The 11,916-nt window shown below is 44.5% G+C and overlaps 2 protein-coding genes across 3 annotated transcripts in view; both read left to right on the top strand.

Moving 5' to 3' along the window:
- The first annotated feature begins 331 nt into the window (after nucleotides 1–331).
- On the top strand, nucleotides 332–9,764 carry lpcat3 (lysophosphatidylcholine acyltransferase 3). Of its 2 annotated transcripts, none has more exons than XR_003051437.1 (13): nucleotides 332–581; nucleotides 3,152–3,259; nucleotides 4,183–4,289; nucleotides 4,560–4,653; nucleotides 5,005–5,042; nucleotides 5,599–5,777; nucleotides 6,189–6,297; nucleotides 6,448–6,534; nucleotides 6,659–6,822; nucleotides 7,387–7,534; nucleotides 7,664–7,819; nucleotides 7,904–8,374; nucleotides 8,496–9,764. XR_003051437.1 is itself a non-coding variant. In XM_008322786.2 (13 exons), exons 1-12 carry the CDS (start codon nucleotides 497–499, stop codon nucleotides 8,365–8,367), a joined length of 1,395 nt encoding a protein of 464 aa, XP_008321008.1. In that variant the 5' UTR covers nucleotides 339–496; the 3' UTR covers nucleotides 8,368–8,374; nucleotides 8,496–9,764. The 2 variants fall into 2 exon arrangements, 1 of the variants encoding a protein (XP_008321008.1); XM_008322786.2 differs by having other exon boundaries at nucleotides 339–581; nucleotides 8,248–8,374.
- Nucleotides 9,765–10,904: 1,140 nt separating this feature from the next.
- The window catches only part of clstn3 (calsyntenin 3), a 17,718-nt gene continuing 16,706 nt past the window's right edge, over nucleotides 10,905–11,916 (top strand). The window contains exon 1 of the mRNA XM_025061345.1: nucleotides 10,905–11,333. Within this exon, the coding sequence (XP_024917113.1) occupies nucleotides 11,331–11,333 (3 nt within the window). The 5' untranslated portion in view covers nucleotides 10,905–11,330. The remainder of the gene's footprint in view (nucleotides 11,334–11,916) is intronic.

Raw genomic sequence — 11,916 nt, 5'->3', positions numbered from 1 at the left:
ATATTAATTATGCAACAGGCTTCGTCTGTCAAAAACACCCAACCGTGGACAATATAATAACGGATCTGCACTGCCCTTGTATTTACTAACTGTTTAAACTTTTATGAAGTTTCAGGTGTTGATTATTAAAATATAGCAAGTAGAATTAAAATGGTAAAATTCGTAAAATTTGTTCTGGTAATAATGGGGTTCATGTGCTTTTTTATTTTCAATCTAGAAAAACGTTTAATTAAAAAAATTGTTTCAAGCTGATACAAATATTTATTTCATGACAGGATGAGTGACTCACAGGACAATACCCTGACGTTTCAGTTTTGTTTTTTTTTCCTTTTAAACGAAAGTGTTCCACAGGAAGACATTCTTCTTCGCTGCCGTCTATTGTCTTTAATCTTGATTTTTAAAGGTGACTGGGTGAGTGACCGAGGGAGTGAGTGAGTCAGGAGACTTAAAGCCACTCTTCGCGCAGCACTCTGAGACGTTTCCGCCCACAAGAAAGATGGCGGCTCCCTTGATGGAGAAATTAGCGGAGTCGTTAGGTTCCCCGGAGCCAGCGGTTCGACTCATTTTATCTATTTTAATCGGTAAGTTTCTCCACGTCCGGCCGCATTTCTGCGTCCAGCCGCCGAACGGACACTTGTTCTGGTTGGCGGTTGATCTGCTGTCACCGCTGCGTGGTTTTGTTACTGCTAACACTACGGTTCAGTCAGGTACAATGGCTTCACACTGGAAACTGTTGAGGTGCTATTTTGTAAACAGAGATGTCAGAAATAAGTAAGAAAAATAACAATAACGTTACAATTCACAACGGCAAGACTGCGGTTTATTTTAGACACACTAGCACCGGTTTATTGTTGAGCGTGGCAGACCTGCCAGACACCGGTGAATAAGTGCTAGTTCTCGGCTTCTGTAATTGTGTCAACTGTCAGTCATGGTCAGGAACAGTCTGACTTTCCAGACAGTCTTCGCCGGTGTTGGTGAATATTGACAAACTACACGCAGAGGACCGCAGTTAACGGCACATATTCGGGTCACCTAAATGCACCCTTTCTCCTTCCCCCTTTTTTTAAGTGTATTACAATTGTTTGTTGTCTGTTGGATTAAGCAAATATTTGGGAGAGACTAGCGCTGGAGAAGAGACAATAACAGACGGGGCTGATGGGGGGACGGCCAGGCTTTGTCATGCAAAATAAGATGTCAGAATGTCACTACTCTCACTCTACATTCCTGTGTTGAAAGACAGCATTTTTAATTTGTTTTTTGCTAGCTTCATGTTGCTACTGTGGTCTGTTGTCTTCGGGCTTTAACTTGTAGATTCCTCACGACAGTGGCTGAAAATGTCAGGGTTCTGGAAGGAGGGCGCCCTCCAAGAGTGTCCTCTGAACTTTGGTCAGACTAATGGACACGTGTATTTCTTCTCTTCTCTTTTTTCTCCGAGTGAAGCACAATCACTGTGGAATGTTTCAACCTCACACTTTGATTGGCTCCTGCCTATAGCCTGACAACCAGCCCCGTCTTCTGCTCTTTGTCCTTGTGTTACTTGATGAGTGTTGCATCATTTTTAGTAACATAGTAACTGCTCAGGCCTGAAATAACTGGAGGTTTCGCCAACGTTTCCGCTGCTAAACATAGAGCAACACGAGTGAGGTTTGGTCAACCAGCTGCTCAGCCAAGGCAGCAGTGTCAGTGTCATGACCAAGATCAATATTGTTCACAGACCTTTGTGGCTCTTAACTACTGTCATGACCAAGATCAATATTGTTCACTCTTTTTTTAAAGCCAGACTGTCTTATTTACATGTTCACAAACAGACACAGTAAGACAACGGTGCTGTATATTTACATTTCTTTAGGCATTCTAGTTTGTTATATTTATAATAAATGGTTGACTTTATAAAAACTGGTTTCTATCATCATCAAACAGATGATCTGGTGTTTGTATAAGGAATAGTTTTTAAGAAAATACATATAATGTATAATATTAGGTGAAAGTTACTTAAATCTTAACCCCAGTACTTTCCCACTCTTATATAGAGAGTATTTTTGGTTATGTGGTTTAAGAATTTCAAAAATTTGGTTTGAATTGTGCCACTGAAACAGCCTTTGCAGTTTGGGTGGTGTTTTTTAAGATGCACTGCAGACGACACGTGTAATGTGTAATTCTGACTGTTAGTCTGGTCTTTGATGACTCCTGTTGATTGGCTGCTTTCACAAATGCTCCCAAAACCTGTGTTTATTTCTTTCAACCGTACGTGAGAGGACAATAATAGACGTGTTCACAACTGAAACCATCCGTTTGTTCCATTTTAAAGCCTGTTCTTGGACTGAACTTCATCTCAGTCAGACAGGGCTGGTGTTTTATTTTCAAATGAAAAGGTTTTTTTTTGTCTTAATAATTGATGTGAGGCAGCAAAGAGAGCGCCACCTTTTGTGACTCGTAACAAAGGAAAATGACAGTGTTGTCAGTGATGACTGAGTCCCTGTCAGCTCATCATACCTGTGGTCCAAACTATGGCTGGGGGACCTTGTATAACAAACAAACGGTGCGTTCAAGTCCGTGGCTGCTCCGTGGACACAGACCTTTATTGTGTCTCCACCTCCTCGACCCGTGTGTCTGTCGCACTGGAGGTTTACACAAACAAACAGACGACGTGTTGTTTTCTCTGTCCGGTGCAGTCGTACGGGTCGTTCTACCAGTTTTTCTCTTTCTGCTGAGCCTTTTATTTATTTATTTTTTACAGTAAAAAACTCCAGTCCCTTAAACCAGAAGAGAAACTACATCAAGTCTAAAATGCAAATTTCCACCTCAGCAGTTCTTCAGTGTGTACCAATAGAGTCAGAACTTCCTTGATTTATGATGTGATAAACAGATTGTCATCGTTACATTCATTCACATGTGACTCATGGTTGAAAAGATGTGACAGTAAAATCAAACCTAACAAATGAAGGGAGAATAAGCCTCCTTTTGTTTTGTTTTTTATAATTCTTATAATGCACTTGTTGTCAATTTTCTCTGCCCGACGTCTCAGCCCTCGTGTGCTCCAACGACATCACTGTTGAAAAATGTGAGCCTATCATGTGCTTCTACACGAGGCTGTGGTCCTATCAGAGACGCCTGATGAGTTTTTTTTTTTTTTCTTCTTCCTCTCCTGCAGGTTACCCGTTTGCTGTGGTTTACAGACGCTTCTTGTTCCACCAGTCTTCCACCGTCATTCATTTATTCCACGCAGTCACTGGACTGGCTCTAGCAGCATTCAACTTTGGTGAGATGACCACAACATTTGTACGGTTGTACTGACGTTGTTGACGGTGACGGAGTTTTCTTAAACGTCAGCTGTTGGGTTCTCGTTCAGTTAACACTGAGAACGCTGTTTAACTGTAGCCTTCAATAGAGATAGAATGTTCTTTGAATTTGAATTTCCGACGGATAATGAGGAGTGATGTAACGATGCATCGTGAATCGATTAAAGTCGATACAAATCTGTGACAATTCTCAGCAGTTGAAATAAAAATCAGTTGCACATCAAGCTATGACACTACACACTCCAGTACAGTAGGTGGCAGTATGCGCCAGAAAATGTTGGTTTTGACCCGCTATTAAACCCAGACGTCAGGTGTCTACGTAGCCTGTGTGACATTCCTGTAAAATATCGTGAATCATTTTGCGTGACATTCAGAACGAGGGAAGAACTTGTTCCACAGACACCAACAGTGTTCCTGTAAAATATCGTGAATCATTTTGTATTGTGTCTCGTTACAGGCCTAATAATTAATGTGCATTTTTTAATTTGCTTCACTATTGTTCTTATCAATTATTATTTATACACAATGGTTCATACTGGTTGTATTGTACAAAATCCTGTGGGTCAAAGGTGAAGAGAAGAAGAATCTTCTGTGAATCTCAACAGTCAGACTGATGAAGAACTGCTAACATTTCTTCTTTTCTTCCTTTTCTTTCTGCCTCCACCTGGATTTTACAGCAGGTCTGTTGTTTTATTTCTGTCTTTGTGGAATGTTTACAGCAGTTTCTCGTCAACGGCTCAGTTCAACTCAGACGTTCACCACGTTTCACTTTGTTTCAGAACAAAACATGCTTTTTTTTTTTAAAGTCCTGTAGGTCTCACTTTACTCCCCCCCCCGCCTCCCCCCACCGTCGTCCTCACCCTCCTCTGTCTGTCTCTCCCAGGCGCTCAGCTCTGTCACTCTGCAGTATGTATCCTGGTGCAGTTCCTGATGTTGAGGCTGATGGGACGGACGGTAACCACCGTTCTGAGCAGCTTTACTTTTCAAATGGTGAGATTCTCCTCTTCCATGAACCCTGATCTAGAATGTTCTGTGTTCCTTCAGTTGCCAACACTTTTTTATCTTGATGTTTTATAACGACCTCCTTCACATGACTGGTGTCTGTTTGATGGCTGTCAAGTTATTTAAAAACTTTGATGTGATTAATCACATGACAGCTGTGTCACCAGTTAATTAATGTAGTTAATGTTGTGAATTTCCCTCTTAATTTTGGTGCTGGTGTAATTCTACCCCTCTCCCCCCCTCCCTCCCCCCCTGAAGGTGTACCTGCTGGCAGGGTATTATTACACAGCAACAGAGGAGTACGACATCAAGTGGACGATGCCTCATTGTGTCCTGATGCTGAAACTCGTTGGTGAGAACTGTGACATCTGCTCCGTCAACACGACTGATCTACGTACTGTTGTCAACTGTAACTGTGACACGACTGATCTACGTACTGTTGTCAAAGCTGTGGGTGTAGTTCACATACAGGTGACGTAGAAGAACAAAACTAGAACCGTCTACGACAGACACAGATTACTACAGACTCGCAGTACAACTACAACTAATCTATTCAACATTCCAAGACTTCTTAGGCCTGTTATCTGATCAGGACTGTTGTAGCTAACGTTAGCTCTGGTGTCTGTACCAGGACTGTTGTAGCTAACGTTAGCTATTTTGTATTATATAATATTTTCAAAGACTTTTTCTTTTCCAATTACAGGTTTGGCGTTCGATTTTTATGACGGTGCAAAAGACCCAGTGAGTAGATTGATGTCCGTTTATTATTTCCCCTTGATTGTCGTTTTTCCCTCTAATTTTATGTTCATCAGTGCGAGTGTCAGGTCCATCAACACGTTCCCTTGTAGTATCTTTTTCTTCAGATGTAAATCTTGGCCCAGTCTCAAACTGAGATCCTACATTAGGTCACTGTCATGAACCTCATGACTCACGTGCACTCTCACGCTGACTCACGTGCACTCTCCTTCATGTTCCCTTTTTTCATAGTGATGTCAGCAAATATCAGGATCAGCTTTAAAAAAATATATTAGTTAAATGTTAATTTCTGTCAGGAGTATTTCAAAAAAATCAATTTTGATTTGCTAATAAGCCAAATTAACTGTCGCCCATGGCGCCACCTGCTGGAGGCGTAACTGTTGTATATCAGTGTGTTTGTACTGGTTTAATGTATTTATTTAATTAGTTTTTACTGTATTTTTGTGATTAAATGTTTCATTAGTTTGTTACACCAATGACCAGAAGGTGTCACTGGTCTGAAAACGTTAAGTTAAATGTTGTCCAACATTTTCCTCCTCAGTCTCAGTTGAGTGCAGAGCAGAAGAAAGCAGCTCTGGCGTCCGCGCCTTCTCTGCTGGAGGTGTGCGGCTTCTCCTACTTTTATGGAGGCTTTTTGGTGGGTCCCCAGTTTACACTACGAAGCTACCAGAGGCTGGTGGCAGGGGAGCTCACCGACTGCCCCGGGAAGCCCCCGAACAGGTGAAAACACAGCACCAAAATCACCTAAGAACCAGTGGAGTAAGAAAAGATCTGTACACTGGAATACTGTGATTTTTTTTAAATTTAATTTTATTTCCTGATCCCGTATCAATCTCCTCCTTCATCAGTTATTGATTGATTTTTCTCACCAATTCCCCCTGGGATCAATATATACTGGGAATTTGGTGAGAAAAATCGTCATGATATTAGTATCACAGTATATCACAATACTTCATACTGCTGCCCCCGTGTGGTGGTGCCAGATTCCTGACAGTACAACCCCCCTGCTAAGAACACATGAATTATTAAAGTTATTCACAGGCCATATTTACGTGTGTACTACGTGTGTACTACATGTGTACTACATGTGTACTCCTCAGTACCTCGACTCACACTCTCTGTATTTTGCAGCATTATTCCCGCCCTGAAGAGGTTTACTCTGGGCTTCTTCTTCCTGGTGATTTATACAATATTTGGTCCTCATTACCCAGACAGCTACTACCTAACAGATGAGTACGAGGTGAGAGTCAGAAAGGACACGTTTCTGGGTTTGTTTTTTGTTTTTTTCCTTCTGGAGAAACGAGCCGATCAGTGGAATGTTCTCTAAAGGTTACCTCTGTTTTCTCCTCCTCCTCCTCTTCCTCCTCCTCCTCCTCCTCCTCCTCCTCAGGCTCAGCCCTTCTGGTATCGCTGTGTGTTTATTCTGCTCTGGGCCAAAGTCATCCTCTACAAATACGTCAGCTGTTGGGTTATAGCTGTAAGTATCAGCTGTCAACTTCAAATCCTGCTCTGAAAATATGTGTGATTGTTGGGATTCGAACCCACGACCGGCCACTTTAACTCTGCTCAATATGTTGGTTCTCTCCTCTGGTGTTTTCCAGGAGGGGGTGTGTATACTGACGGGCCTGGGCTACAACGGCGTGGTGGACGGACAGCCGCAGTGGGACGCCTGTGCCAACATCAAAGTGTGGCTCTTTGAAACCACGCCGCTCTTTGGAGGAACCATCGCGTCCTTCAACATCAACACTAACGCCTGGGCTGCCAGGTGGGTGTGGCCTCGGACCCACGGTCTGGGAGGTTGGAACATGGGTCAGTTGAAGTCTGACCCCCACTCCCAGCATCGCCATGTTTATGTGTCTGAGGTTTTTGATTACAAAGGTATTCTGAGCTCAACACTGGCCCCTGGTGGTTGTAACCATAGAAAACATAAGGCAGCTGGAGGATCAGTGACTCTGGTCCTTCTGGACTCCACTTCTGACTGATGACCGTTGATGACGTGGACAGATACAGGAACAGAATCTCCAGCTATTTTTAGTCACATGTTCTACTCCTGACACACATTGATGCAGATGTTCACCAGGTGGCGCTGTAACCGGCTATACTGTGATGAACCTGAGTGATGGAGTTCAAATAAATAAGACTCAACCAATAATCAACAAACACAGCTGAAAACAGTGACAACATCAGTGAGCTGTAACAAACCTCTGGTCTGCGGGCTGTAAACGGTGACATCTGAACAAATAATGAAGTTGACCAGTGGTGACTGGTTAACTGGTTAAGTGACTGATTCTCTATTTTTTTTTTTGTCTTTCTCTTTTCTTTTTTCCAGGCATGTTTTCAAGCGTTTGAAGTTCCTGGGAAACAAGACTCTGTCCCATGTGGCCACACTGGTGTTCTTGGCCATCTGGCACGGCCTGCACTCGGGCTACATCCTCTGCTTCTCCATGGAGTTCTTCATCATCACTGTAGAGAGACAGGTCAGAGTTTTAGAAAAAAAACCACAGATGATACTAACGAGTACACGTCGTACACGTAGATGAAGTACTTCTGGATACACACACAGTTGAACTATGGGGTTTTTTTTGTTTTTTTTTTCTGTTTTTCAGGCCCAGGCTCTGGTGCGGGACAGTCCGTCGTTGACGAAGTTGGCCAACAGCGCCCTCTACCCTGTCATCTATGTAGTGCAGCAGTTCATACACTGGCTCTTCATGGGCTACCCTCTGGTGGCGTTCTGCCTCTTCACTTATGACAAATGGTTAAAGGTAACGTCCAAGTCCCGACGCAGCACGTTGTCAACTCTCTTTTCTTTCTTTTTGGTCTTTTATTTTTCACTTCTGTCTGTGTAGGTGGGAATAGACGTCAACCAGATGGGCCTTTTTATACTCTGCCCCCTAGTGTTAATTATCCTGCCTGTCAATGTCGTGTCGACTAAACAGGACAAATTATTCACAGGAAAAAAAAAAGTTTTTAGACCAATGTTGTGAATTTGGATCATTTTCCACCTGAGGAGCCGCACCCCACGTTTGAGAATTCTCTGTCATGACACGGAGTGGCGTTTCTCCAGTTTGGGGTCATTACAGGTCAATCTAACGTGATCTGATGTGGTCGAGTCAGTCAGGTGGAGTAGAGTTCATTTGGCGAAGGCTGATCAAATGAGTCGGCGGTCGTTTGTTCCTTTGTCTCTCTGCAGGTTTACAGGTCCATCTATTTCTGCGGTCACCTCTTCTTCCTGGTGGCCTATTTAGCCATGCCGTACCTGCGGAAGGTTCTGGTGCCTAAGAACGAACGCAGCCAGAAAAAGCAGGAGTAAAACTTGAGTGAGTTCCAGTTCAGTTTGTTTGTTTATTTATTTATATTTTACTGATGTGCTTCAGTCGCTAGAAAGAAGAAGAAGAAGAAGAAATGTGGAATAAACATAACGACTGCTTCTCTTTCCAGGTCCTGACTGAGGCAAAAAAAAAAAAAAACTTCACTGAAGGGAACTGTGACTTTCAAGGAGAAGAAAGGATAAAATTTAAGGCCTTTAGTAATATATAAATATATGTGTCCATGTAAAAATAAATTTCTATATATTTTTGTGTTTTAAATGGGGAGGGTGTTTTTATAAACATTCAGAGAAATGTTTACAGGAAATGACCATCGTGCCACGTGGGGTGTTTGTGAGCCAATCAGGGGTGATTTCCTGTTAGTTTCTTCTTCGTGTGTTCACCTTTAAGACACGCCAGACGTGACGGATTCACATGGTGTCGATACAGAATTGCACTCACGTTCACGGGTTCAGAGTCGCCCGCGGGCTCTGTTGTTTTTATGTTTTGTTTTGTTTTTTCCTGACGACACCTGGAATCCGCCGCGGCCTCTCTGTGGAAGGTCGGCGCTCGGTGCTGGCGTTTCGTCCTAAACACGTCAAACGTACTGCGCTCCGTTTAAGCCACAAAAAAGACGATAAGCTGGGACGAGCGACGAACACACCACGAAGCGTCACACACTCCCAGGATGGCCTTGTATCCTTGAATGTTTTTACACTTGGTTTGAGTTTGATTTTATAAAGTCCCCGCAGGTTTTATTAGAAGAAGAAACAACTTTTTGTAGCTTTGATGACATGTTGTGGATGAGTGTTCGCCTCGGACTCACCTGATGTTGTAGCTGTTTGTTGCCACACGTCCCCGTCTCCCCCGTCTCCCCCGTCTCCTGACTCCACTCCACTTTTAAAAAGGCACAAATATCAACGTTGTTGATTCCAAACCAGAGACTTCTTCACTGCCTAATCCATCAGATTGTTCTTCATTCTGCGTCGCCCGGAGTTTGACACCAGGTTCCTGCTGTCTTCTGAATTTTTTTTTTTTTATTATGGAGGGACAAACGACAAGAAAATGACAAATCTTGAAATGTCCCTCGTGTTGAAGCAGAACGATGCGTTCACTTCTCCCATCGTTGTTGAGTTCCTTCTTTAATTAACCCGGTGGCTCACAGGCCGCAGGTGATTGGTGCAGAGCCCGTATGCTGAGCGCTACGACCTCACCGCGGTCACAGACTTTATATGAGAGAGATTTAAACAGCTGATGATTTTTAATCCGGTGTGAAATTCCTGAGACTGATTCTGCCTTTTTCACATGTACGATAGAAAATCTGGAAATAATGAAGGGGAGTAATTTTTTTTTCTTCCAATACACTTTTATATCTTCATTAAAATTATGCATTTTGGGAAAACGTCCTGTGTATTTGTGGCTGTTTTTTAAGATTGTCTTTAGGGATGTGACGCTGCGTCTGGAACGGTTAAAAATCGGTTCAATTGTGTGACAGTTTGCAGGAAAAAATGAATCTCACATCAAGGTGTAAAGAGTAGTCACTGGTCAGACCATGACACTACACACTCCAGTACAGTAGGTGGCAGTATCGTTGGTTGTGACCCAGTATTACACCCAGACGTCAGGTCCGACGTAGGCTGAGAGACGTTCAGGTGTTGGAGCAGAACTTGGTCGTAGCCAGTGGGCGAACATCAAAGGCTCAGGCTTGTCATGTGAGGAGTGCTGGTTTGAATCCCACCCCCTGACAGCACTGCCGTGTGGTGGTCTGTGGTACTACCGTAGTATACTGTAGTATTCCTTAGTTCTGTTTGGTGCAGTACTGTTCCAGAAGGTCGTCACTGTTTTAACATCGTCACAGGTCAGAGGTCAAAGGTTAAACTTTACCACGGCTCTCAGTGTGAGTTGACCTGACGGACTGAGCAGACAGGAAGTGAGTGATCACAGATACACGACTGTGTGTGTGTGTGTTTGTGTGTGTGATTTTTTGTTTTTTTTTCCGTTTCCTTCCATAAACAGGTGATAACGTCATTTTGCAGCCTGCTAACGAGGAGGAGGACCTGATGAAGACGACGAAGAAAGACGTCTTTGAAATGTGTTGGAGGAGTGTGAGTGTGTGTGTGAGTGTGTGTGTTTGTGTGTTTGTCGTAGGATCGCAGCTCCTTGGAAAACCAAGGTGATGGGAACAGATGAGCTCTGTGGAGATCTGAGTCACTGTTAGTGTGTGTTTAACAGCAGAGCAGAGAGCCAGAGCAGCAGGCTGTCACTTTGATGAGGTCTGATTTGTAAAAAAAAAAAAAAAACAAAAACAAGCAGCCTCGTGTAGCCGCATAACCGTGGGCTCTCTTTTTGGAGTCCTACAGGGTTGTAAATTAGGAGATAATGAAAACAGTCTACTAACAGTGTTTAAAAGCATTCTTGGACATTGCAGTGGAAGCTGGAGTGGTGGCAACTGCGGCGTGATAAATTAGCAGACGGGGGAGGGGGGGGGAGGGGAGGGGGGGGGGGAGAAAAGAATGAAGGTGTGAGTAAGCAACTGAGAGAGAGAAAGTGAGTGAGAGCGAGAGAGAAGGGGAGGGAGGGAGGGAGAGAGAGCCGCAGTGTGGGCGGGTTAGGGGAGGATGGGAGAGGGAGGGGACGTCAGCCCATCATCCTCACCGTTCTCTCTCCTCTCTCCTCTCTCCTTCGTGCAGCTGAACAAACAAGGACATCCACCCGTGTCTCCCCCCTCCTCACACCCATCACTGGCGTTCCTCCGTCACCTGCTGCTCCTCAGAACCGTCCGTCCGTCGGTGTCACTCCGTCTGTCCTTCTGCACCTGAAGGTTGGCCTCCGTTTGTGGAAGATCGCCTTACCGTGAGGGGCCGAGCCGAGCCGATCCTAGCCGAGCCGAGCCGAGAGGCAGGGGCGTGAGAGGCGGATGCCACGGCCGTAGAGACTGGTACCAACCCGGAGCATCAGCGCACTCACCATGGTAATGTTCTGTTTCCTGCAGCTCCTCTGTGTCTGTGTCTGTGTCTGTGTCCGTGTCCGTGTCCGTGTCCTGACGTCACAGCAGCAGCCGCTGTGTTCGCAGCCCGGTCGGTGTCAGTACGGCAGAGGTTTGTCGCAGGACAGGTTTCCTCTCACCCTGGACCTGGACCGTCTGTTTATTCTAACACTCACAGGCTCCGGTCCAGTTCAGTCCGGTCTGGTCTGGTCTGGTCCGTCACTGCAGCAACAGTGAGAACATGCAGAGTCCCGGTGTGTCCGTCAGTCGGAGCTCGAATCCCCGAGGACTCGGTCTTCAGCTGTGGCTCCTGCCGCGCTGCTCTTTTTTTTTTTTTTTTTTTCCTCCTCATGACCAAACAGACCATAATTAAAATGTGGTGAAGCCTCCACACGTCCACGTCCACAGGCCATTACACACTCAACAGAGATGTGAACAGTCAGACCAGAGAGAGCGCCACCTCCTGGTTCTTATCGACTCAGTGAAGAAATGCGTTTTTTACAGAGCGGACCGTGAATGTTGTGTTATTTCTGCAGATTCAACATCATCCGTGTTCTCCATCAGTGGC

Source organism: Cynoglossus semilaevis, chromosome 13, assembly GCF_000523025.1.
Source record: "Cynoglossus semilaevis isolate Cse_v1.0 chromosome 13, Cse_v1.0, whole genome shotgun sequence".
In the NCBI taxonomy this organism is placed as follows: domain Eukaryota; kingdom Metazoa; phylum Chordata; class Actinopteri; order Pleuronectiformes; family Cynoglossidae; genus Cynoglossus; species Cynoglossus semilaevis.
This window is presented reverse-complemented; position numbering and strand designations above follow the sequence as displayed.

What these genes read in the sequence shown, in the direction of transcription:
- lpcat3 (XM_008322786.2), top strand. Translation starts at nt 497, where the DNA reads ATGGCGGCTCCCTTGATGGAGAAATTAGCGGAGTCGTTAGGTTCCCCG. An exon ending in ACCTAACAGATGAGTACGAG is followed by an intron (nt 6,298 to 6,447) that starts GTGAGAGTCAGA and finishes CCTCCTCCTCAG; the next exon opens with GCTCAGCCCTTCTGGTATCG. An exon ending in TCAGCTGTTGGGTTATAGCT is followed by an intron (nt 6,535 to 6,658) that starts GTAAGTATCAGC and finishes GGTGTTTTCCAG; the next exon opens with GAGGGGGTGTGTATACTGAC.